The sequence below is a fragment of the Protopterus annectens genome, chromosome 2.part1 (genome assembly GCF_019279795.1).
Source record: "Protopterus annectens isolate FY-2018-M chromosome 2.part1, PAN1.0, whole genome shotgun sequence".
Classification (NCBI taxonomy): Eukaryota; Metazoa; Chordata; order Ceratodontiformes; family Protopteridae; genus Protopterus; species Protopterus annectens.
Window position 1 is genome coordinate 1,183,687,104 of NC_056729.1, and position 27,665 is coordinate 1,183,714,768.

Consider the following 27,665-nt stretch of genomic DNA (forward strand, 5'->3'; position numbering starts at 1 on the left):
GCTTGCATCACAAACCAGGGACAGCATGTGGGTAGCTCATGCTCACTGGATGCAAGCATAACACAGAAAGTCAAAGCCATGGAAGGGAAGATGAGGATAAGCCTAAAATCCTGATCCTTGACCACAAGTGATGACATCACTGTCAGTATCCAACTGTTACCCCTAGGGTAACCAATGGGTTGTAAGGCCTGGAGCAGCAAATGAGTCAGCAGGGAGTCCAAACTGAATAATGCCTGGTTAGCCTGTGGATTGGACCAGGAAAAAAATGTTGTCCCCGTTAGAATCCATTGCTTCTCAACATATACTTCTGCAGTACTGGAACACCAGTTATTTTCCGCTAGATAAATGGTGGTGGCTATTTCAAGGAAACTGTGTAGAAGTAGTGAATACAGTAACATAGGTAAAACAACTGCAATTGGGATCTTTAGAAAGGGTAGGATCAAATTTGCATAGGAAAAATTGGGAGTTGTGGGAGTAATATATACTGGGAAGGAATGAGGTTATAATACAAATGTTTTATTTTCCATGGTACTGTGAATTATTTTGGAAGAGGCAAAATAGCACACATGTTCACACATGACCAATGTGAGTGGGGTTCAGCATGCAAAAAGTAAGCAAAGGGGAAAGACCAATCTATGTGGACATGTCTACCAGCAGCAAAATGGGCCTCTAGCCAGAAAGGTAAATGTTTCCTAAAGGTGTGCTCCTGCATGCATAAGAATACAAGTCCCATCAAACTTCAGCTGACTGGGCAGAAGTATGTGAACCATGGTCCCATGTGCAAAAGGATCCAAGGGACTCTCCCTTTCCTCATTACATATGCATATTACATATGCAAATGCAGTTTTTAAATATGCTGTTGTACTGGTTAAGTGTATACATATGCTAGACCTTTAACAATTTTTATTGAGTTAGTGATGCACTTTTATGCATTCTGAAGAAGTCTCATAAAAGAGGTGACAGCATGGCATTTGTCAATACATTTCCTGCATTTCCCCAATAATTGTCTTTTAATTACTTTTTGGTTTGGGAACATTCATCACAGAAATAGTTTATTTTATTATTTTCTCCTCTTTATGGACGTTTGTGCCCTTCTGGACTGGGGGGAGTGAGTGTTGCTGAGAAAAAAGCCTACGTTCTTTAGTGGAAACACAAAACTCAAGCCACGGGACTCTAAAGACCACTCACAGGGTATAGGAGAGTTGAGACCTTGATCTGATTATTCAGCTAGTTGTTGGTTGACGCCAACAACTTCTAAGATCATATCCCAAGGTAGTTGCTAGGGTCATACCTCTTTCAGGACCTCTGTCATCTACTAAAATAGAAGATGTACAAAGTCCTCACTAGCTATGAGAGAAGAGGTACATATAGTTAAAATTTGACAGGCAGCCTATCCAGACCTTGAGTGTTATACCCTGGAAGATCCAAGTTCCTTTACTACTATTCTAGACATTCTTCCATCTATCCGTTTCTCTCCTTTAATCTCCCATGATGATGCTGTCTTTAACACATGCACATCAACAAAGAAGCAAATTAACCTTGCTCCCTGGCACAGAGGGATGGAGCCCTGACTAAACTCCAGGACACAGTGGTTTGAATTTTGGTCTTGTCTCTGGAGGAGTTTGGAGGGGGGGGGGGTAAAGAGGTGTTTAACACTCACCTTTCTGAGAGAGGTTTGTACGCACTCTGGGGCACAATGAGTCAGTGAATGTCCCTGGTGGAGGCCCAAGAATCCAGTACTCATGCTTCCGGGGAGAGGTAGGGCTGCTTAGAGGAAGTGAGGGGATGGCATCTGTGGTCAGCCAACAGCAAGTAACCCTCAGTGCTTCACTGACTGCATGAGGGGGAGAGGGGGAAAGGGTGAAAAACAAAACAACTCAAATACCCCTGATGGCAGTCTAAATGATGTCTCCTTCTGGTTAACGTTTGTCCCACTGATGGGTAATAAATGATATGACTGACTGGTAGGAAGCTGATAACCGACAGGCAGCTGAGGCAAAAATAAACAATAAATAAATAAGTAAATAAAATTAACTAATTTGACAATTTTGCCTACTCTTGACTATTGCCAAAATTCTCTCTCATCTTTTCCAGTGAAGTAATCAATTCTCAATTCCTTCTGTGTAAATGAAAAAAAAATGCTCATCAGTGACTTCCCCCTTACTATCTTTATCTATAGTGTTATCCTGGTCTTCCATATCAGTTTTATTGCCTTTCCCATGGTATCTTCATATGCTTCTTTCTCACCTCATTTCCAAATTCTTCTCCATCTGTAGGCATACATCTTCACTGAAAACCTTGTGCTGTTATTCTTTCCTTATCTGGGATAGTAGTTTCCTCTTCCCATTTTCTTTCTTCTACTGCATGACTTGATTTCTTTTCTCACTCTTTCCTTAAGGAGGCCCTAAAAATCTTGCCACCAAACAAGCAAGCATCACGTGTGTGTGTGTGTGTGTGTGTGTGTGTGTGTGTGTGTGTGTGTGTGTGTGTGTGTGTGTGCATATACACATTACAGAATTACACATACACGCGCACACAATATATATATATATATATATATATATATATATATATATATATATATGCATATGTGTGTGTGTGTGTATGTACATCTATAGCTACAGTTACATCTATATTTAGGTATATAAATATAGAGAGAGATATTGGTCTATATGCATATGTGCAAAGTTAACACTGTATTTCTCAAAAGAATGAAGTCTACAACTTCTTCAGTCTTTGATCTCAGGGATTGCTGCAGTATGTTTACACTTAGCACTGCTGCAGGGATACTGGCAAGTGCACCCAAAGTGGATACTTTTTTTTTTTTTAAAACAGCCATGTGAAGTGACAACAAAAGACAGAATCCTCATGCCCAATTAGCAGAGAGAGCCCCTCAATGCAATATCTCATTATTCCTGAATGCGCATTCTGATCATACGTTCAGTATCCATTAACAAAACTACTTCCACCACTGAAAGGCTTTACTGTATATTTTTTTCCTCTGTTCTTAACCACTGCCAGTCCTCACCAGAGCATTCTTCACGCCAACTCAGCCACTGCTTACAACAATTTTATCCAGTCCTGGCACTATATGCAGCCTCTGGCTTGCAGTTTGTACTCCCCTGCCTCGTCTTTCTCTACCTGTTGTATACAATGTAATATATATGAAGAAACAAATGTTAGCTCAGACTGATCTGAGACTAAAGCAATGCAGAGGGATTGGCAGCACTCAGTCCTCTTGATGCAGAGGCCAACAATAGTTTACTTTTCACAGTTTATCTTATTTGTTACCGTATCTGCACATGCACTCACATGCAAACATACACATACAAACACATAAATCAGTCTCACAAATGATGAGTCTTTCCTTATAGTATTTAGACCCTAGTCCTGGAAACACTGATGAACACAAGTGTGTCAAATGGTTGGCTGTATCCTTTTACCTTAACTTACCATTTTATCTTAAGTAAATTTAGTTTATACAGTTTTCGTTATTAATAAAACAAGCAATTACTCATTTTTTTTAAATTATGGAAGAAGCCTGACCATATAAATGCTGAAATTCAAGACGTTTCCACCATGATACAAATTACATGCATCTTACCGTCTCAGGAAGGCACATATCTCAGATGGTACCAGGGAAATCAGCAGTGACACAACCCTGCAGAGGAAGGAGTGAGGAGTCCATGTCTGTTTCAGCTATTTACTCAGTTACACTGCTTCACAGATCAGTCAAAAACTACAGTATTAACATAAAAAAGGAACAAACAGAGATGAAAGTTATGAGGCATCCTGCAAACCTCATTTTCCACCTCACAAAGGAATTCATTTGTCATGTACTGGGGACGACACTAAGCTTCTATAAAGTCTATGTGTAGTTGAGAAAGTAAAATGTAAAACTCTTAGAATAGTGTATTTTGTCTGTAGATTTGCCACTCTTTTTAGCTGTTAATCAGTAAAACTCATGAAACACTACTGAAGCAGGCCTCTCAACTGTCCAGAATTTCACAGAAAGTCCTGATTTTGCCTCGTTTTTGGCCTGTTCCTCTTAAAATTTGTGGTGTTCTGGCAAATCACTGAAATCACTACACAATGACAGACAATTGAGTTTCAGACTTCATGTCCTTCAGAAAAGCATGCTAATACAAAACCTGTTATTCTAGTAACTTTCTATAAGTTTATATAGTATTTAAAATATGTCACTAGTATTGTCCCCCTATTATTTTTGGCTTTATCCAGAATTTGTGTGTGAAGAGGTGGACAGGTACGAAGTGGATGTCTTCAACTGTGGCCCTGGGACAATAATTTGCATACGAGGGGACTTCCAAGATGCCAGCACACTGAGTAACAGCTTAATTTTAGTTCTCCCACAAAGCATGAAAACAGAAACTTAGCAGAGAAAGCCAGCGGACCTAGATTTCTGAGTACATTTCAGTGACTGGGTAATAACTGCATTGCCTGGATGCCAGGAAAAAAATACAGAGGACCTGAAGGAAAATCAGCTGAAAAAGGCGACAAAAAACACTAACCGGGAAACGTATTGTACCTGTTCAGCAAAAAACAGTGCAAACTCCAGACATGACTTCCAGTAACATTGAGGAAAGTATAAAGAAACTGCACACAGACCTGACTAAAATAAATGAAACACTGATGGAGTATATCAACTCAAACAGTAAATGGATGGAAAAAAATGGAAGAAGCTTTAAACAGATACAGTAATAAAACTCAGATGTCAAAATGAAGAAAAGGCTGGCTGAATATGAGACTGCACAAGAAGAGATGTTTCAAAAAATAATAGAATTAGAGAACAGAGCACATAGGGAAAACCTGAGATTTTCTGCTGTACCTGAGAAGCTGGAAGGAACAGACTGTATTAATTTCATGAAAGTGCAAATAAGCAACTGGACTGGTATTCCACAATAGGAACAGTTAATCGAAAGGACACATTGCTTCTATACTCCAAACCTAGTTATGAGAAAACAACCTAGACCTTTAATAGTAAAGATGCAATCTTCCCAGCAGAAGGAGTTAATTCTGACAAAACTGTGGCAGAAGAACAAAGTACTAAAAGTGGGAGACAACAGAACATTTGTGGAATGTGACTACTCAGTGTACACCAGGTAGAAGAGGAGTAAATTTATTCCATTATTCAGGTAATGTAAGAAGCAGGCATGAGATTCAAACTGCTGTACCCAGCTATCTTCAAAACATTTTTCCCCGGATGAACAAAATAATTTTTGATAAAGTACATTCTAAGGAAGAAACACACAGGTTTAAGTTCTGCTTCTTGTTTTTTTCTGGTAATAAAGACCGCAGAGAGACTGTGCCAGTGAAACGTTTCTCAGTGTTTCCATGGAAAATGCTTGAGAGAGGGAAAAAAGCACAGGAGTTGACTACAAGAATCCAGAGTGCACTGGAAATGAAGCACTGACAGGGTTTGGGAGATGGAGCTGAACAGGAATAGAACAAAAAACTCTGGAAATATTGGACTTTCTTGGACTTTGTTAAACTTGTAGGGGACTTTATTTCAATGTCATTAATGTTCAGAAAAATACTCAGGGGAGAGGAGAGGAGGAGGGGCAAATTAACCGTAGTAAAACAATTTTTTTCTTAATACTACTATTTAAATGGTGCATGATTTTTCTCTGCAGTTATAAAGTACAAATTTTCAGTTATTTTCAAATGTAATGGGGATACACAGGTGCCTCTGTCTTTTTTCTTTCTCCCTTCTTCTCTCTTTTGCCTTGTTCAGATTTAAGAAATGCAGGCATTGTAATGTAAAAAAATGATTAAAAGAGCATGACAAAAGAAAAATTACTGTGCCTTTTCTCATTCTTGCATAGGGGAATGACTGCATTAAAGCCATTAGCTTTATATAGTAACAAGTTTTAAGAGAAAGCAAGTAAATGAAAATGGATATCAAATATTATAAGGCATTTTTTCTAGTAAACAGTTTTGTAACTGGTTCTCATGTCTCTAGCAGACAATCTGAAAAAGAGAAATGACTTGGAGAAAATGTTTTCTGAAAGCATTCAAGTGTTTTCCTAGCTGAGAGAGCTGTAAAGATAAGGCAAAACCAGACATTAACAGAATCACAGGCTCTACCAGGCATCTTAGCATGGATAATCTTTCTTTTAGTTTAGCTTGAGTCTGTGTCTGTCATTTTGGAACATTTGTTCCTTTTAGGAGAGTAAAACTTGAACATCTGAAGACGTGTAAGGTTTTGTGTGTTATTAAGTGAACAGGTTTAGGGGTGGGTTTGTGTGTGTGTGTGTGTGTGTGTATTTTTGTTTGAGGGTTTTCAATAAAACAAAAAGTTCTGCAAGATGTAACATAGGCTCAAATGGAGAGGAAAAGAAACAACTGTATAAAAGATTAACCTGCCAAACTGTGCATGCATGAAATACAAAAGCTGTTACTCATAAAAGGTGGGAATAATAATCCTGCAGGTATATGATTCTTTCTATAATGTCTTTAAATGTTAATGGTCTCACAGATAAATACAAAAAAAAGAGTAGTGAACTACATTAAAATGCAGAATGCAAACAGCTATACTACAGGAGACACAATTGGAAAGATCTGAACATGTGAATTTGATAAAGAAAAGTTTTCAGGATGGTTACTCAGCTGAATACCTGGGGCAAAGGAAGAGAGGAGTACTTACATTAATTGCAAGTGGAGCTCCAATAGTAATAGAAGACGATAAAAAGACAATAATAGCAAATTTGTACTGCTAAGGGGCTAGTGGCAAGGGAAGAGGATTACAATGGCATGTATTTAGATTCCCCCAAAACTGCTACAATGCAACTTAAGAAAATTCTGAAAGAAATAATCAGCTTTCAGCAAGGAATATTACTTATTGGTGGGGACTGCAATTTGATTTGCATTAGTGAAGATGTGTTGGGGCCCAGAAGGGAAAATAAAACAAAGGAGGGTAGATTTTTAAATATATTTGTGAAAATATTTAGCATAGAAGATGTGAATTCAATACTACGAGTTAGGAGTGAAGTTACATATTATTCCCCAAGATACAAAGACTGGGCTAGGCTAGAAAGAATTTATATTTCAAAGGAACGTGCATTTATTTGAAAGTCTTGATATGCACCCAATAATTATTTCAGATCATGCGCCAATAATAACTAAAATAAAAACAGAGGGAAATGAAATAAAAATGAGACACTTGCACTTTCCCACCTAGCTGTTGAAAAAGAGGAATTTAAGGAATGGGTAGTGGAAATTCTTCAATAGCTATTAAAGAAAATAGAAATTTCTTCTGAAAATACAGCTAGGGAGTGGGATAAAATTAAAGTGGAATTTAAAGATACGGTGGAAATAAAATAAATGAATATATGGTTAAGAAGGAACAAGAATTATTTAGTGGGACTGACAAATGTTAAAGTATTGCAAAATGGGGGGATCTCACAGAACACGAGGAGCAACTGTACAATGCTAAACAGAAAATAAGGGACTACCTGGATAATATGCATGAGCTTAGAAAGATTGCTGTTAAACAACTACTTTTTGATAATAACTCTAGAGCACAAAAACTTTTAGCACAACATCTCAGGCAACAGAAAGTAGAAAGGGCCGTAGCCAAGCTTTGGGTGCCTATAACAAGGAAGATAACAAGGAATCCTGCAGAAGTATTAGAAATATTTTGGAAATTCTAGGAAAGTCTGCAAAAACAGAGAAATATGGAAATCAAGAAAAGGTACAAATGGAAATGTTTATGGAAGAATTAAATATACCAAGGATAGAGGTAGAGGAGGCTCAATTACTAACAGGATAGGAGAAGATGAGATAAAAAATGGTGATGTATAACCAATCTGCAGGAAAGTCCCCAGGAATGTATGGTACTCCTGTGAAAGTTTGGAAGCTAGGAGGGAAAAAAACTGATAAATGTTTGGAAGGATTTGTTTAACAGTATTTTAAGAAGAGAAGTACCAACATCCTGAAAGAAAGTGGTGGTAGGTGTAATACCTAAAAAGGGTAAAGATCTATCAGATCAAGCATCATACAGGCCCATTTCAATATTAAATCATGATTATAAAGTGTTTATGATTATAATGGCAAAAGTGACGCCAACATTGATAGATATGAATCAATGTGGTTTTGTGGAGAGGAAACAAACTTTTGACAACATTAACAGAACAGTGATGATCCAGAGGGAAGTAGACTGTAAGAAAATACCACTGTTGTTGGTGAGTCTTAATGCAGAGAAAGCATTTGATTGAGTAAGCTGGGACTTTACGAGCAAAGCAATGGAAGTGTTTGTATTCCCTGACAAAATTATAAGGTTAATTAGGAGGATATAAGAGGAAACGGAGGCGAAAATTAAAACTGGGTGGGGTCCTCTCTGATGATAATTTCTGCTTGAAAAGAGGAACCAGAAGGGATGTCCTCTCTCCCCTCTGTTATTTGCATTATATTTAGAACCAGTGGCAAAGAAAATAAGGGACTCAGAAATGCAAGGATATAATTTGCATGGTAGTCAAGAAAAGCTAGCTTTATTTGCAGATCACATTATTTCATTCCTAACAAAACCAGAAAGGGACATTACAGTGCTGTGGAACATATAGAGACGGTTGGAAAACTTTTCGGGATACAAAATTAATGAAGCTAAAACTAAAGCATTAGCGGTAAATTATGTACCCACTTACGAAATGGTTCAGAAATATCCATACTGATGGGGACATGATAAAATGAAGTATTTAATAAGAATATGGGTTAAAAATAATACCGGTGTGGCAGCTAAGCATATGTGGGAAGAGACTAAACAAAAGATGATACAACAATTGAGAAAATGGAAGCTCTGTTATATGGATATCCACAGTAAGATACAGGCAGTTAAAACTTTTTAGTCCCTTTAGCCTTATACACAGGTCAGGCAATTTTTTATCAACCAGAGGAGAAGTTGTGGACAGCGATTAATAACGAGCTGAAAGATTTTATCTGAGGGGGGGAAATGGCAAGAGTCAAGTGGGATAAGCTTATTCTTCCAATAGAACTGGGCGGATTGAGATTACTGAAGTTGAAGGGGTATTTCAGAACAATACAGTTAAGGTTCCTATATACAGCACAAATAGAAAAGTATAATTCAAACTGGAAAGAGATAATGAAATGTGAGGGGGGGTGGCTAAAGAAAAAAGGAAAGACTGGGATTTTGGATGCAGATCTTTAAGGAGAACAAAAATAATCACACAAAATATTATATTCATAAAGTTGCAGAAAGTATTCTAAGAACTAAGCCAACACAGGAATGGAGAAAGGAGATTCTGCTGATAAGGATGCCTGCAACTACGGATACAGACAGTAGGCAAGAGGGGGCTGGAATATATTGGAGAAAACTGGCAAAGGAACTAAAGTAATGGGAGCAGACAACTAGAGAAGGAAAAATAACAGAATGAGAAGACGCCAAGAACATATTTGGACTGCAGGTTAGAGATTGCCTTCCCTATCAAGGATTGATATGAGTATAGGCAAAGAGAAAGAAATAAGGGGTCCTAAACAAAAGACCAGCAATGATAGAATTTTTAGTAGAATCTAAAACAGATGTCACCGTTAAGAAAGGAATAATTAGTACAGCATATAAAACATTGCATGATAACTATAATAATCAATCAGACGAGGAGAGGAAGGATTGAGAAGAGAGACTGGATAAGCAATTCACAAAGAAACAATGGATATATGTCTCCCAAATAAGCAAAAAAATCTACAAGATTTAGGATCTTTGGAAGTGTTTACTTAGCTGTTTTTATACCCCAAGTAGACTCCAAAGAATTTTCCTCAGGTAGACAGCAAATGTTGGAGGTGTGATGGGGAAGAAAGAGGTAACTGGGAACATATTTTCTGGGAGTATATTGAGTTGGCAGACTTTAAAGATTCCAGGCAGACTGCTCTATTGGAGATGCTGGGTAAGCAAATAGGAGTAACTAAGGAAATTATTTTTTTCTGAGCTATGATACATAAGCGGAACTGCTTAGACATAGTAAGGCCTTGCCGAGTCTAATTATGATGGCTGCTACAAAAGCAATTACTAGAAAATGGAAATTAAAGTTTAAACCAACTTTACTAAAAGAACCGAAGATAGTAACAGAGATAAAACAGCCAGAACTGGCATCTTTAGAAAAGTATAGGAGCAAATTATGTAGGAAAAATGGAAAATAAAACAAAAGAAACAAGGTAGGACCACCAAGGCTATAAAATCCAGTTTATTCCAAGGATAGAATCAAAAGGATAAACGCTTTCACATGGGGTAACCACGCTTCATCAGATCTCAAAAATACAAAGTCAAGCACTCAGTTTAAATAGCAAGGCTACATGGTAATTAAAATCAATTGACATCAAATTAAAATTAAAAGCATAAGCACATCAAATAATGGGAAACGTGGGAGCAATACATGCAGAGAAGGAACGAGATTTAAAAGAAGGCAGGATTTGAATGAGCTACTGACAATGACTGGATATATTAAAAGTGATGTATAATGTCTGCAGCTACAACTGAGTCAGCACGCTATGTAACGGATAATGGGATAATGTTTGCAAATAAGACTGTGTCACTATGGTTTATTTTCATTTATGTAAATCTAAGATTGCCTATGTCATACATGATAATTTAATAAAGATGTTTCTTATTTTAAAAAAATAATTTCATTATGAGACTTGCTTTCAGTCTTACTGTATGCATATAAAGGCAGTGGGAAACAAATCCAGTATACGTTTTGTCTCATAAAACTATTCCTGTGCCTTCTTAAATGCAGCTTAACAGAACGCAGTCACAAACATAACAACAAATGTTTATAATGATAAGCATACTCCCAGTATTATTTTCATGGTTACTGCATATTCAACTGCCAGAAAATATTCTTAAATTTTGAGTCACTCTAAATTTCTACTATAGCAGCTACTGCTTTATTTTTTACTAAACTGTTCTGACATAAATGCTCAAAATATCTATTTACAGGGGGCATCCAAGATGGCTGCGGACTGACTTGACAGCTTAATTTCGACTTTTCCAGTGGGAAAACAGAAACTTAGAAAAGAGCCACTGAATTTGTCTTTCTGAGTAAATTCCAGTTACTGGCTAGTAAGTGCACTACCTGGATGCCAGCAAAGATGAACCACTCAAGGTGATGATAAAACACTGGCTGGAAAGAATCCCACATTTGTTCAGCAAAAAGCAGTTCAAGCTCCAGCTTTGGTGCAAGACATGATTTCCATTAATCTACAGGAAAAAATAAGTCAAGTGTGTTCAGAGCTGATTAAAATAAATGAAACACTGAAAGAGTATATCAACTCAAATAACAAAAGGCTGGAAAAATAGGACAAATCTTTAAACGGCTATAAAGATGAGGTGATAAAACTGCAAAAATCAGAGGTTGAAATGAAGAAAAGGCTGGTTGAATATGAGACTGCTCAAGAAGAGATGTCTCAAAAATGATAGAATTAGAGGACAGAGCATATAGGGAAAACCTGAGATTTTCTGCTGTACCAGAGAAACTGGAACTAAAAGACTGTATTAATTTTATGAAAGCATAAATAAGCAACTGGAATGGTATTCCACAGCAGGAGTTGCTAATTGAAAGGGCACGTCTATTGTATGCTCCAAACCTGATCATGAGAAAACAGCTAAGACCCCTAATAGTAAAGATACAATCCTACTCACAGAAAGAGATGATTCTGAAAAGAATTGTGGCAGAAGGACAAATTACTAAAAGCTGGAGACAGTACAGTATTTATAAAAATGATTACTCACTGTGCACAAGGCCGAAGAGGAGTAAATGTAATTCTAGCAATCAGAGAATGTTGAGAAGCAGGTGTGAGATTCAAACTGCTGTATCCAGCTAGCTATCTTTAGAATATTTTTCCTGAAAGGTCAAGGTACTTTTTTAGGCAGATCATGGGAAGGAGGAAATACAAGTTTGTCCAACAAAAAGTGAGCTGTCAAGCAGAAGGGGGTAGATTGGAAATGAGCCAAAGACTGGAGCTGGGATATGGAGATCAACAGGAAGAAAACCAGCAACTCAGAAATTAACAAATGTGGGATTACAAAGCATCAATTACATTTAAGAATTATGCTGGAACAAGAAAACATGGAAATATTAAACTTTTTGACTTTGTTAAACTTTATTTGGAAGCCCAAAGCAAATGTCCTACTTCATGTCATTAAAGTTTGGAAAAACATTAAGGAGAGGAGGAGATGAAATAAAAAGGTAACTGTAAGTAAAACAATATTTATTCTTAACAGTATTTTTATAAATCATGACATACATTGCAACTTAAGTAGTAAAGCATTTTCTGTTATTTTTGTGTGCTATAGGGATAATAAAGTAAATAGGTGCCCTTATTTTCCTTTGTTTAGTTTTAAGAAATGTAGGCACTACAATGTAAAAAGAGAAAAAAAAGCCTGCATAAAAGCATGTTTAAAATAACAGGCTGCAATCTCAGGTTTGTGAGGTGAGGGACAGGTTGTAAAGGTATGAAGAGCATGATGTAAGTAAAACTGATATGCTTTTTCTTACTTCTGCATAGGGGAATAACTGGATTAAGGCCCTTGGCTTGATCTAACAACTTTTAAGTGGAAGCAAGTAAATTAAAGAACACTGAATGTATACCGAAAAGCTTTTGTTTAGCAAAAAAAATGTTCTCAGTGCACCATGAGATGCTTGTAGCTGAAAGCAACTGTGTATCTGGTTCTCATGTTTCTGTGGAGACAAGACGATAAGAGGGCAAAAAAAGCTAATTTTTTTTCCAATGGCTAAAAGATAAAGTTTCCTGAAAGAATTCAAGTTGTTTTCTACATCTGAGAGAGGAATAAAGATAATACACAAAGAAAAAGCAGTTGGTGTAAGAAGCAGCACAGGCTATATCATGTTTCTTAATATGGATAACTTTCATTACAGGTCAATTAAAGCCTATGAGAGCAGCTGTCAATCTGGGACAATCATTCCTATTGTGAGTATTAAACTGTATTACTTGAAAATGTACATAGTTTTGTGTGTGTATGTATTAAGTTAATAGGTTCTGGGGTGTTTTTAAGGGTTTTCATTAAAACAAAAAGTCTTGTAAGACGTGGCATAGGTTCAAATGGATATGACAAGAAAGAACTGTATAAAAGATCAACCTGCCAAACATTAGTGCATGCAACACAAACCCTGAAACTAGACAATGTAAAGAAGCTGTTATAAATAACAGGTGGGAATAATAACTTATCATAATGGTAATACTTTCCGTATTATCTTTGAATATGAAGGATCTCACATATATATAAAAAATAGTGAACTAGAATAAAAATGCACAGTGCAAACAGCTATGCAAGAGGAGGTACATTTGCAAATAAATAAGCATCTTAATTTGATAAAGAAAGGCTTTCAGGAAGGTTATTCAGTGGAATATCTAGGACAAAGGAAAAGTGGAGTACTTATATTAATTGTGAGAAGAACTTCAATGATAGAAGAGGAAAAAATATATTAATTGTAGATTTGCAGTACTAAGGAGCTACTGGCAAGGGAGAAGGATTACACTGAGATATATTTATATCCACCTAAACTGCTACAATGGAGCTTAAGAACACTCTGAGAGAAATAATTAGCTTTTAGCGGGGAATATTGCTTATAGGTGGGGACTGGAATTTGCTTTGCAATAGTGAGGATGTATCTGGGGACCTAAAAAGGAAAACAAAAAAGTACAGTTTTGTACCTACCATAAATGTAGATGTTCGAGTGTTCACACTGCTGCAGTCATCACACTTGGGTTATCCTGCCGTCAGGCGGTCCCGCAGTTGGCCAGAGTTCCAAAGTCTTGGCCCAGCGTCGGTTGCTGTCGCTTCTTCCCTGACGTCAGTGCGCCAGGGGTATACAAGAGGCATCCAACGCCATTTTCTTCAGTTTTTCTTGCCCCAGATTTCCGGTGCCCCCAAGTAGATAGGCAATACATGTTGCTAATTAAACATGTAAAGGAAATAAAAGGAATAACTTTAGTTACAAGCAAATACACCACAAAGGTTGGTCAAAATAGAAAGGTATAGAAAAGTTCAGCTAGGTCAGAGGGGATGGAGGGAGGGTAACTTGGACTGCAGCAGTGTGAACACTCGAACATCTACATTTATGGTAGGTACAAAACTGTACTAGGTTCATCGTGTTACACTGCTGCAGTCATCACACTTGGGTTGAATCCCAAAGCTAAGGATGGGCGGTGGAACTAAACAGGGTTTGGAGAAGCTAGTAGGCCCTGCAGAACTGCAGTGGCAAAGCCAGCTCTGGTTTTAGAGTATAGAGGTAGGTGATAGTGCTTGGTGAAGGTGTGCACTGAATTCCAAGTTGCAGCCTCCAAAATATCCTTGGTTGGTACCCCTCTGAGAAAGGCTGCTGATGTAGCTGTAGCCCTGGTGGAATGGGGCCTAATGCTAGCAGGTACAGGTTTCCCATGATGTGTGTAGCAGAAACGGATACAATGTCCTATCCATTTTGAAATGGTCTGTTTTGAGATAGCTTTTCCTTGTGATCCTGTAGCATAGGATACAAAGAGCTGGTCAGATTTTCTGAAAGCCTTAGTTTTATCCAGGAAGTAACGTAATTGCCTGTGAATGTCCAAAGAATGCAGGAGCCTTTCTCGTTTGTTCTGGGGGTTTGGGAAAAAGGTGGGCAAATGAATGGTTTGGTTTAGGGCCACACTGGATACCACCTTTGGCATAAAGGAAGGGTTAGTTCGTAGAGCGACTCTGTCTTGATGAAAAAATGATGAAAGGCTCCACTGCCATTAGGGCCTGTAGCTCTGAGACTCTTCGTGCTGAAGTTATTGCTAGCAGCAGGGCAGTTTTCTATGATAGAAACTGTAAATCAGCTGTAAAAGCTGGTTCAAAGGGCGGCAGTGTAAGCTTTTCCAGGACAAAGTTGAGATCCCAAGTTGGTGTTGGTGCTCTCCGGGGCGGTCTTATGTTCTTAGCCCCTCTGAGGTACTGTCTTAGCAGTGGATGTGAAAATATAGGAGGATCCGTGTTGTAGTGAGCTGAAATCGCTGAGGCGTGGTTATTAATAGATGAAAAAGAAAGTCCTTTGTGCAACATCTCAGTTAAATATTGTAAAATCTGAGGAATATTTGGAACAAGGGGATTCTGGCCTTTAGCCTAGTTCCAGGCGCAAAATCTTTTCCATTTGTCTGAGTAGGTTTTCCTGGTGCTGGGCCTCCTGGCCTCCAGAATGACATCCATAACAGCTTTAGAGAGAAGTGTTGGCTGGTTGCTTAGGTAATTTGCCATGCAGCCAGACTTAAAGTCTTGAGCTGGCTGTGTAGAATCTGATTGTTTTGCTGAGTGAGCAGGTGAGGAATTTGAGGCAAAATCCATGGTGGGCCTTGAGCCATGTTCCTTAGTATTGGATACCAGTGTTGGCGTGGCCAGTCTGGAGCAATGAGTATCATTTGTGGCCTCTCTAATCTGGCTTTCAGCAGCACCTTTGCTAGAAGAGGCAGTGGAGGAAAGGCATACACTGTTAATGTTTTCCAACTGAATGAGAAGGTGTCCACTTTCCAAGCTAATGGGTGGTATGTCCTTGTGCAAAATTTCCGAAGTTGGCAGTTTTGGGGGTTGGCAAACAGATCTATGTCTGGGCACCCCCATTTTTGAGTTATCATTGCAAATACTTGTGGATGTAGTTGCCACTCGTGAGGATCCATGATGTTTCTGCTTAGATCGTCTGCCAATGTGTTTTTCTTTCCTGGCAGGAATTGTGTTTGTAGTTGAACTTGGTAGGTCAGTGCTGTGTTCCACAAGGTCACTGTTTGCCTGCATAGGGGGTAGGAGTGTGTGCCCCCTTGCTTGTTTATGTACCACATTACCGTGGTGTTGTCTGTCTTTATTAGGAGTTGTCCTGGATGTAGGAGGTCCTTGAAAGCTGTTAGGGCATTTTGTACAGCTAGCATTTCTTTTTGATTGATATGCAGATTTCTTTGATCTGTAGACCATTTGCCCTGAATGCACTGTCCTGCCATGTGTGCTCGCCAGGCATAATCCGATGCATCTGTTGTTACAGTCTGCCTGGCTGTGGGTAGGATAAAAGGCTGACCCTTGTTGAGGTGACATGCCTGAGCCCACCATAGAAACTCCTGTTGAAGACAGGGAATGAGTGGTGTCATTGTTTCCAAGCTGTGGCTGTGTTGAGTCCATACACTTTTCAGGTACCACTGTAATTTCCTCATATGCAGTTTTGCAAATGGTATTAGTAGTATGCAAGATGCCATGAATCCCAAGGCCTGCAGAATTTTTCTTGCAGGGAGTTGGGTCTTTGTTGCCATCATTTTGAAGTATTGAGTCAGTTGTTCTTGCTTGTCTGGCATCAGATAAGCCATCTGGGCTGTTGTATTTAAGCTGGCACCCAGGAATATTATGTCTTGTGAGGGCACTAGTTTTGATTTATTTTCGTTTACTGTGTACCCTAGGCAACTTAGTAGGTGTTTGACAAACGCCAGATGCTTTAAAAGAATGTCCTTGCTTTCTGCTTGAATAAGGCAGTCGTCCAGGTATGGATATATTTGAATTCCTCTTTGTCTGCAGTATGCAATTACTGGTGCCAGGCATTTTGTGAAGACCCTGGGTGCAGTAGATAAGCCAAAAGGCAGTGCAGAGAATTGATAATGAGTTGAACCTGCAATAAATCGGAGGTATCTTCTGCAATTTTGTCTGATAGGGACATGCAGGTATGCCTCCTTGAGATCCAACGTTACTAGCCAAGCCTTCTTGCCCAGCATGGGAAGAAGTTGCTGTAGTGTTAGCATCTTGAATTTGGGTACTTGCAGACAAGTGTTTAGAATTGAGAGGTCCAGAATGGGTCTCCAGGCTTTGTTCTTTCTGGGGACTAGAAAGAGTCTTGAGTAAAATCCTTGTCCTTGCTCCTGTGTAGGTACCTGTTGAATGGCTCTCATGTCCATGAGAGCTGTAATTTATTTTTGAGCCTCTGCCCATTGATTTGTTGGCAGGTTTGGCATTCCTTTTACCCTTGGTAAAGTGTGAAAGTGGAATCTGTATCCTTGTGAGACAATATTTCGGACCCATTTGTCTTTTGTGATGATATGCCAGTTGTCTGCAAAAATTGCTAATTTTCCTCCCAAGAGAGCTGCCAAGAGAGATTTGCTTGGCAGTCTGAGAGTTAAGTCATTGTGTTTGTCTTCCGATAGCTTGGGTCCTGTCTTCTCCTCCTTTCTGAGTTGTGGTACCCCAATGTCGAGGCTTGTAAGGGCCTTGTGACTGACCTCTGCCCCTTGGGCGTCTGTATTTGCCCCTCTGTGGTCTGTCAGAAACTGGAAAGGACCATTTTTTTGTTGGCCAATTTCTGCTGAAACGAGGGGGTTGAACCTGTAAAAAATCCTTGACCGTCTGCATAGATTTTGCCTTATCCTCCATTTTCTTTAAAACCTCTTCTTCTTTTACACCAAATAAAACATCCTGCTGTAGAGGTGCATCCAATAACTTTGCTTTAACATGATCAGGTAGGGTTTTGTTCTTTTAACCAAGCATGCCTACGTTTGACAGACCCAGTCACTAATGCTCTACAGGAAGCCTCCAATGAATCAAATCCACATTACAAAGTATGTTTTCCCACTTGTTCAGCTGCATGCAACAAATCTTGCATTTCCTTGAAATCAGGCTGTTCTGAGTGTGTGATCATTTTTTGTTTTAACTGAGACATCAGGTATTGCTGATATTTCAGCATGTGAAACTGGCAATTTAAGGCCCTCATGGCTAGAGTAGCTGAGGTATATACTTTCTTTCCCCATCTGTCTAGTGCTCTGGAATCCCTTTCAGAGGGTACAGGATTTTTAGTAATAGAGGCCTTAACCCCTTTGGGACCCTGGAAAATGATTTCAGCAACAGGGCTTTTATATAGGAATTTGTATGAGTCAGGGACTATGTAGTATCTGTCTGGTTTGGCTGGTGCAGGCGGTAGAGAGTCTGGGTTAAGGCTAGATTCTAAATAAACATCATCCACAATGTCTAACATGGGTGGAATAGCCAGTGGTCTGTGCTAGGGAAGTAAAAGGAACTCTTGGAGCCTTTTCTTAGAATCAGAGTAATCCTGGCCTTCCCAGTGGAAATGTTCCCTCATAGTATGTAAAGTTTCCCCAAAAGAGTAGTCTTCTGGGGGAGATGCTGAGGGAATAGACTCTTCAGCATCAGAATCTTCATAAGGGGGAAAAGAGTATTCCTGTTCCTCAGAAGAATCTGAGGAAATTGAGACCTGGTCAGAGGAAGCATAATCCTCCTCCTGTCTTGGCCTTTTATCAGGAGGGGGATGGGAACCCGATTAGGGTAATTAAATCTTCAGCCATCTTAAGCATCTGTTTCTTAGGCATGGGGCCTTGTACTGGAGACTGCTGAACAGTCTTTTTTGCTTTTAAAAGAGTTTTCAGCTTTGTATAGGATTTAATGGTGAGTGTAGTCGGTCTGAAGACACCTTCTGTAACTGAAGGCGTTTCAACTGCACCGGAATCACCTTCAGCCCTGGAGTCAGAAGGAGCTAAAGATGAAGGTTGTGGAGGCCTAGTAATCTCCGCTTGGGAATTGGAAGCCGTCTGAGGTTCTAAATCAGCGGTCGTCAGGGGCTGCGTAGGCGCCTCACTGAAAACTGGAGAACCGTCGACGGGCCCAGCAGAGGCCTCAGAGTCTGGTTTGGGTCTCAGCTGCCTGTCCTTATCCTTGCGTTTTTTATGCATTCCGGTCGTCGGTTGCTCCGATGGCATGGTATAATTAAATTTCCTACCAAAATAATGTCGGGCGAAATCAAACCGACGTTTTATAGTTCGTTTATTAAACCTAGCACAAAACCGACAACCTGTGACGTCGTGGTCTGGGCCTAGGCAAGGAATACAATAAGAATGAAAGTCCTTATGAGGTATTTGCTTCCCACAAGAAATGCAATTGTTAACTTTTTCTGACATCGGACTGAGGCAAGAAAAGGTTCCCCAATGGGGTACTTAGCTTTATTGAAGACTTCGGTCTGAAATTCGATTTGAAAATCTCAGGAGTCGGCCGACCGGCACTTGCGAACTGCTTCTGCTTCGGGCACCGTGCGGCAAGAAAGACTGAAGAAAATGGCGTCAGATGCCTCTTATATACCCCTGGCACACTGACGTCAGGGAAGAAGCGACAGCAACCGACGCCAGACCAAGACTTTGGAACTCTGGCCGACTGCGGGACTGCCTGATAGCAGGACAACCCAAGTGTGATGACTGCAGCAGTGTAATACGATGAACATGAAGGTAGATTTTTGAAAACAATTATGACAATATTTGGTATGGAAGATGTAAATTCAGTAGAAGAAGCTCAGATAGAATTTACATATTATTCCTCAAGGTACAAAACTGGGTTAGGCTAGACAGAAACTATAATTCACAGGAAAATGTGCATTTAATTGAAAATTTTGAATACGCAGCCAATAACTATTTCAGATCCCGCGCTAATGCAACTAAAATAAAAATGCAGGGTAATGAAATAAAAATAAGACAATGGCAGTTCCCCATCTGTCTATTAAACAGACAGGAATTTAAGGAACAGATAGCGGAAATTATTTGGTGTTTGTTAGTGAAGACAGAAAAATTCTTCAGAAAATATGGCAAGGGAGTGGAATAAACTGAAAGTGGAATTTAAAAAAAGGGTAGTAATAAAAGAAAAAGAAATATGGTTAAGAAGTAACAAACTTATTTAGAGCGACTGACAACTGCTTAATATTGCAGAATGGGGGAATCTCACAGAACAAGAAGAGGCACAACTGCAGAGTGCCAAAGAGAAAATGAGGGACTACCTCGATAATATACATGAGTTTACAAAGACTGCTGTTAAGCCAACAGTTTTTTTGGTAATAAATCCAGAGCACAAAATCTTTTAGCAGAAAGGCTCAGGCAACAGAAAGTAGAAAAGGTTGTCATGCTTCGGGAGCCTATAACAAGGAAAATAACCAGAGATCCTGTAGAGATACTAGAAATATTTGGGAAATTTTATGAAAATCTGTACAAAGCAGAGAAATGTGGAAATCAAGAAAAGAAATGGAAGTATTTATGGAAGAACTAAATATGCCAAGGTTAGAGGCAGATGAGACTCAATCATTAACAGTTAAGACAGGAGGAGATGAGATAAAAAAGGTGATGTATAACCAATCTACAGGAAAGTCTCCAAGAATAGATGGCATTCCTGTAGAAGTTTGGAAGCTAGGAGTGAGGAAAATGATGAAGATCTGGAAGGTTTTCTTTTACAGTATTTTAAAAGGGAGAGAAGCACCAACATTCTAGAAGAAATCTGAGGTGGCTGTAAAACCTAAAGATGGAAAAGACCCTTTAGATCTACCTTCATATGGGCCCATTCAGTTCTAAACCATGACTAAAGTGTTGATGTCTGTAATGGCTAAAACAATGGGAAAGGTGATGCCAAAATTGATACATATGGATCAATATGGTTTGAGGAAGGGGAGGTAAACACTTGTCAACATTAATAGAACAATGATGATCCAGAGGGGAGCGGAATGTAAGAAAATACCTCAGCTGCTGGTGAGTCTTGATGCAGATAAAAATATTTGAGAAAGTAAGCTGGGATTTCATGAGTAGTGCAACAGATGGATTTGTACTCCCTGACAGAATAATAAGGTTAATTAGGAGGATATATAAGGGATTGAAGATGAAAATTAAAGTGTGTGGGATTCTTCTCTGATACGTTCTAAACGAATAAATGAACCAGGCAGGGGTGTCCTCTTTCCCTTTTTTATTTGTGTTATATATAGAACCACTGGCAAAGAAAATAAGAGACTCGGAAATTCAAGGGAATACTTTGGTAATCAAGAAAAGTTGGCTTTATTTGCAGATGATATTATTTTGTACCGTATAAAACCAGAAAAGAACATGTCAGTGTTGTGGGACATTCTGAGACAGTTTCAAGTCTTTTCAGCATTCAAAACTCATGAAGATAAAACAAAGGGAATAGCTGCAAACTGTGTGCAAAACAAGAGGAAATAGCTGCAAACTGTGTACCCACACATGAACTGATATTTATGGGGACATCATAAAATGAAGTACTTAGGAGTATGGGTTAAAAAGGATTCTATTAAGGCACCTAAGGCTATACAGAAAGAGACTAAACAAAAAGATAATACAAAACTGAGAAACTGGAAGCTCTGTTTCTGTATGGATATAGATAGCAAGATGGAAGCACTGAAATTTTTTTAGCCCCTTTGGTTTTATACACAAGTCAGGCATATGTTTATCAACCAAATGAGAAGTTGTGGACTGCAATTAATAAAGAATTTAATGATTTTATCTGGGAGGGGAAAAGGGCAAGAGTTAAGTAGGATACTTCCAACAGAACAAGGTGGTTTGGGATTACTTGACATGAAGGGGTATTTCAGAGTTACACACACAACTCCTATACATAGCACAAGCAGAAAGCTACAATTCAAAGTGGAAAAGGATGATGATGAAACGGGGGAAGATCAAGAAATAGAGAGAGACTGGGATTTTAGATGCAGATCCTTAAGGAGAATAACAATAATCATACAGAATATTATATTTATAAAGTAGTAGAAAGTATTCTAAGAACTAAGCCACATAGGAACGGAGAAAGGAGATTCTGCTGATAGGGATGACTGCAATTAGGGAGACAGACAATAGGCAAGACAGGCTGGAATATATTGGAGAAAACTGGCAAAGGAACCAAGGTATTAGGAGCAAATAACTATAGAGGGAAAGGTAATAGAATGGGAAGAAGCTAAGAATTCATTTGGACTGCAGGCTTGACATTGCCTTCCCTATCAAGGAGCTGTGATATAGAATTGGAATTGCCTAGACATAGTAAGGCCTTGCTGAGTTTATCAGAAAATGGAAATCAAAGTTAAAACCAACCATACTAGTAGTGAATACATTAACAGACACAAAAGAAATGGAAGTGGGATCTTTAGAAAAAGGTAAAAATTACATAGAAAAAATGGGAATTGTGGGAACAATACACATGCAATAACGTTTTGCATTAGCAATAACAAGAGAAAGCTGAATCATCAAGACTCCACATAGTTCACTCAGTTCAGCTGCAGTTAGATGTGTGTAAATGTGTGTAACCTATTACTACTTAATCTGACTGTACCTCCCCTATGAAAATCTACTGAAATATGTATGGACTTGTACTGTTTACCTATTCTTTGTGCAGCCACTGTCATCTGTTTGAATTCATCATACACCACTTCCAATGAAAATGGGTTGAGCGAGGGCTCTCCTCAGCTAGACATACCTGGTAAACTAATGAAAACAGCTTACAAACATACTAACTTATATGACTGCATGGAAAAGAAACTGGGAGGGCTAAAATTACAACTGAACAATAAGTAAAGGATTGCATTCCGGGATATTTATAAATACTTTTAAAAAAAGTGGCATTTACTCAAAATTTTGCTTGAGGTGCACACACTTTCTTTTTAACATGGTGAAGGAAAAACATTCAATAAACCAGGTAGTTATATTTTAATATAATACTAATTCTCCACATAATACTATATGCAGTAAAAGAAAAAGAAGTTATGTACTCACCATAATGTTCCATCTGTGTTGTCCATTTTCATTCTTCTTCAACCTGTGGTTTCGTATCTGAACTTCGGATCCAACTCGGGTGCATTTTATAGCTTAGGATCCAACTCTTGAGCTCCTTCCTTACGCACAATTCCCCTGATCACCAGATTACCTCAGATCAAGTTTGCTGCAGCTGTATATAGTTTACTCATAATAATATATACCATAGATTAGGAAATGAGGCGCTTTCATAGCCCTGATATCCGCTTCTGTGGATTTGTAGGCCGCCACCGAGACCCTTTCGGAGCCCGGTATATCGCAAAACTCTTCTTCGACTAAGGATCCTGCAGTTGTCTCTACCTTGGATGGGTCCAGTGCCACCGAGCAGGCACCAGCTTCCGAAGAAGTACTTCACACTACTGATTCTCGACACAAACCAATGACTTCTTTCACATCTACTGTTCTTTCGAAAACTATCAAGTCTCTAAGGCTCAGGATACAAACCAGACCAAAAAATTATGACCCAATCTCAGGCACCTGCTTCTTTGACACAGTCTCGAATACTTAAAATGGCGGAAGGCCTTATCATACTGATCAGGGGAAGCCAAGCTACCCCTTCCAAAAAAAAAGAAGAGAACTATCCCCAGTAGTTTTGTCAGAACAGGAGTCTGATGTATCTGAATATGAAGTCATGCAACCCCTTTCTGTTTTTGAGGATTCTGATGCAGAGGATTTCATTCCTTCAGCCTCTCCACCTGAGTTTTTCCAGTACAAAGTTAAGGTCCCAAGCAGGGGTGGGTGCTCTTCTTGGGGGCCTTAAGTTGTTGGCCCCTCTCAGGAACTGTTTGATGAGAGGGTGAGAAAATAGAGGTGGTGCAGTATTGTAATGAGCCGAAATGGCAGAGGCATGAATCTTAATGGAGGAGAAGGATAGGCCTCTGTGGAGTAGCTCTGCTAGGTAATCCAGGATTAGAGGTAAGGAGGGCATTGTTGTGTCCTTTCCTTTAGACTGAATCCAAGGACAATATCTTTTCCATTTTTCCGCATAGGATTTCCTAGCACTAGGCGTTCTGGTTTCAAGAATGACGTCCGGCACCTATTTACTTAGGGTTTCTGGTAGAGTATTCAAGGAATAAGCCAGGCTGCAAGATTTAGGGTTTGCAATTGTGGATGCAAAATCTGTCCCTCCTGTTGTGACAACAGGGTAGGGGTCTGGTGTAGGTGCCAGGGTGGTGCTGGTGTCAGGCTGTGCAGGAGTGGGTACCAGTGCTGGCATGGCCAGTCCGGGGCAATCATATTTGTCCTTGGCCAGTCTTCTTTTATCTTGAGTAGTACTCTTGAGAGAAGGGGCAGTGGGGAAAAGGCATAGATTGAGAGGTATTCCCACTGAAAGGCTAGGGCATCCACTTTCCAGGCCCTGTTGTGAGGGTTCCTGATGCAGAACCTGCTTAACTGGTGGTTGCGTGGGGAGGCAAAGAGATCCACCTCTGGGGTCCCCCACCTCTGGATCAGAAGGTTGAAGGTGCTGGGCTCCAATTTCCACTCGTGTGGGTCTAGGAGATTTCTGCTTAAGTTGTCTGCCAGTGAATTTTGTTTGCCTGGCAGGAATTGAGCTTGTAGATGGACTTGTTTGTCCAAAGTTGTGCTCCAGAGAGTGGATAAGAATGGGTTCCCCCTGCTTATGTACCACATAACTGTGGTGTTGTCTGTTTTTATCAGCAGTTGTCCTGGAAGGATTAGATATTTGAAAGCTGTCAGAGCATTCTGTACATCTAACATCTCCTTTTGGTTGATATGCAGGAGAATTTGGCTTGGGCTCCAGTGGCCATGAATGCATTTGCCAGCCATGTGGGCCCCCCATGCATAGTCTGATGCATCTGTGGTCAGGGTTTGGGCGGCGTGGGGTAGAGTAAAATGCATTCCTTTGTTGTGGTTGCATGCTTCTGCCCACCAAAGGAACTCTGCCCTCAGACAAGGTATGACAGGAATGACTGTTTCCAGGTCCTGAGAATGTTGGGACCAAAGACTTTTTAAGTACCATTAAAGTTTCCTCATATGCAGTCTTGCATATGGAATTAGCAGAATACATGAGGCCATAAACCCTAGGGCTTGCGGTATTTTTAATGCAGTTAGCTGGGTTCTGGTGGCCATTTGTTTGAAGTAGTCTGTCAGATAGACTTGTTTTTCTGAAGTGAGAAATGCCATCTGGGAAGTTGTGTCCAAGCTTGCTCCCAGGAATACAATCTTTTGACTGGGCACCAGTTGTGATTTCTTTTCATTGATGGTGTACCCCAATGAAGTGAGAAGTCTTTTTACAAATGCCAGGTGCTGAAGCAGCAATTCCTGACTGTCCGCCTGAATCAGACAGATGTCCAAGTACAGGTACATTTGGATATTTCTCTGCCTGCAGTATGCAATGGCTGGAGCCAGGCATTTTGTTAATACCCTGGGTGAGGTAGATAAGCCAGAGGGAAGTGCAGAGAAAGTACAGTTGTGTACACTTACAATAAATGTAGATGTTCAAGTGCATTCACTGTTGCAGTCATTACATTTGGGTTATCTGCGTGCAGTAGCCCTCAGTCGGCCTGATTAACAAAGTCTTGGGTCAGTTGCCGTCTCTTCTTCCGTGACATCATGTAGTCAGGGGTATAAAACATGCAGCTGATGTCATTACATCAGTTTTTTCTTGCCCCAGATGTCAGGTGCCCCCCTAATGGGAAGCAATTAAATATATATACAAAGTTATACCTCCAACAAAAAAGCAAATACACCAAAATGTTTTTAAGCATAGTAAAGGAGAGTAGAGGTATAGCCAAAAGAAGTCAGGGGGCAGAATGGAGGGTAACAAGGACTGCAACAGTGAATACACTCGAACATCTACATTTATGGCAAGTGTACACAACTGCACTATGTTCTTCGTGTTTCAATGTTGCAGTCATTACATTTGGGTAGATTCCCAAAGCTAAGGTTGGGAGGAGGAATTTAAATAGCATTAGGACCAGCTATATGGCCCTGCAAGACTGCAGTGACAAATCCAGCTCTGGATTTTGAGAAAATTGCCAAATGATAATGTTTGGTGAAAGTATGTACAGAACTCCAGGTAGCAGCTTCTAGGATGTCCCTGGTAGGGACGCCTCTGAGAAAGGCTGTAGAGATAGATGCAGTCCTGGTTGAATGGGGTCTGATGCCCTGTGGGATAGGTTTTCCATGGTGCTTATAGCAGAAATGAATGCAATGGCCTATCCATTTAGAAATAGTTTGCTTTGAAATAGTCTTCCCCTCTGTCCCTGCAGCAAATGACACCAGCAGTTATTCAGATTTCCTTTGAGGTTTAGTCCTGCCCAAGTAGAATCTAAGTTGTCTGTGCACATCTAAGGAGTACAGTATCCATTCCCCTTTGTTCTGTGGATTAGGAAAGAAGGTTGGCAAATGAATGGACTGATTAAGAGCCACACTGGATACCACCTTGGGCATGAAGGAGGGATTGGTTATGAGGGACACTCTGTCTGCATGAAAGATGATGAAAGGCTCCACTGCCATAAGGGCCTGTAATTCCGATACCCTTCTTGCTGAAGTGATAGCTAAAAGGAATGCTGTTTTCCAAGAAAGGAATTTTAAATCTGCAGTAGCAGCTGGCTCGAAAGGAGGAAGAGTGAGTTTCTCCAGGACAAAGTTAAAGTCCCAGGCTGGAGTTGGAGCTCTCCTGGGTGGCTTTAAATTTTTGGCCCCTCTGAGGAACTGCTTGAGCAGTGGGTGAGAGAAGAGGGGAGGTTCTGTGTTACAATAAGCTGAAATGGCTGAGGCATGAATTTTGATGTTGGAAAAGGACAAGCCCTTGTGAAGCATCTCAGTTAAGTATTGTAAAATCTGAGGTAAACTGGGCGTTGCTGTGCTCATCCCTTGAGATTGGTTCCAGACACCAAATCTTTTCCATTTTGCAGCATAAGATTTTCTAGTACTAGGCTTCCTTGCCTCTAAAATGATATCCATCACTGATTTACCGAGGGATGGTAAAGGAGAGATTAGGTAATTAGCCAGACTGCTAGGTTCAGTGCTGGAAGCGGAGGGTGCAGAATCTGGTTCTCCTGCTGAGACAACAGTGAAGCAGTCTGAGGCAGGTGCCTTGGGGCCAACCGTGACACACTGAGCAAGAGGGGGTATCAGTGTTGACCTGGTCAGTCTGGTGCAATCAAAATCGTCCTTGGCTTGTCCTGTTTGAATTTTAGTAGTACCTTGGAGAGCAGAGGCAGAGGAGGAAAGGCATAAACTGATAGGTTTTTCCAGCTGAAGGACAGAGCATCCACTTTCCAAGCTTGTTTGTGGGGAATCCTTGTGCAAAATTTGTCCAATTGATGGTTCTGGGGGGAGGCAAACAGGTCTAAATCTGGGCTCCCCCATTTACTTGTCAACATGTTGAAAATCTTTGGTTCCAGTTACCACTTGTGTGGGTCCATGAGGTTTCTGCTTAGTCCGTCTGCCAGTGTATTTAGTTTTCCTGGCAGGAATTGAGCTTGTAAATTCACTTGGTAGCTCAAGGCTGTGTTCCACAATTGCATGACTAGTCTGCAAAGGGGGTAAGAATGTGTACCCCCCTGCTTGTTTATGTAACACATGACAGTGGTGTTGTCTGTCTTTACCATTAGTTGACCTGGAAGAATGTGGTTCTTGAAGGCTGTCAGAGCATTCTGTACAGCTAACATTTCTTTTTGATTGATATGCAGGTGCATTTGACTTGGGTTCCATTTGCCCTGAATGCACTTCCCTGCCAGATGAGCCCTCCATGCAAAGTCTGATGCATCTGTTAGGGTTTGGGCGGCAGGAGGTAGTGTGAATGGTAGTCCCTTGTTTTGGTGGCAGGCCTCTGCCCACCAAAGGAACTCCAGGCGTAGGCGAGGTATGATAGGAATTATTGCTTCTAGATCCTGAGAATGTTGACACCATAGGCTTTTTAGATACCATTGTAGTTTTCTCATATGCAATCTTGCATATGGAATTAGAAGAATGCCGGAGGCCATGAACCCCAAGGCTTGTATTATTTGCCTTTATTTGCAGGGTTTTTGTGGCCACTTGTTTGAAGTAGGTTGTCAAATGAATCCGTTTCTCTGGCGTGAGGAAAGCCATCTGGGAAGTTG

The 27,665-nt window shown here is 40.0% G+C and overlaps 1 protein-coding gene across 6 annotated transcripts in view; it reads right to left on the minus strand.

Annotated features, from left to right (window-relative positions):
* HMBOX1 (homeobox containing 1) overlaps nt 1-27,665 on the minus strand; it is a 1,854,813-nt gene that overhangs the window by 293,250 nt on the left and 1,533,898 nt on the right. Inside the window, exon 10 of one of the 6 annotated variants that reach the window (XM_044062712.1) lies at nt 3,605-3,661. The exons of the other annotated variants lie outside the window; for them this stretch is intronic. Within the exon in view, the coding sequence (XP_043918647.1) occupies nt 3,626-3,661 (36 nt within the window). The 3' untranslated portion in view covers nt 3,605-3,625. The remainder of the gene's footprint in view (nt 1-3,604; nt 3,662-27,665) is intronic. 6 annotated transcript variants of the gene reach the window in all.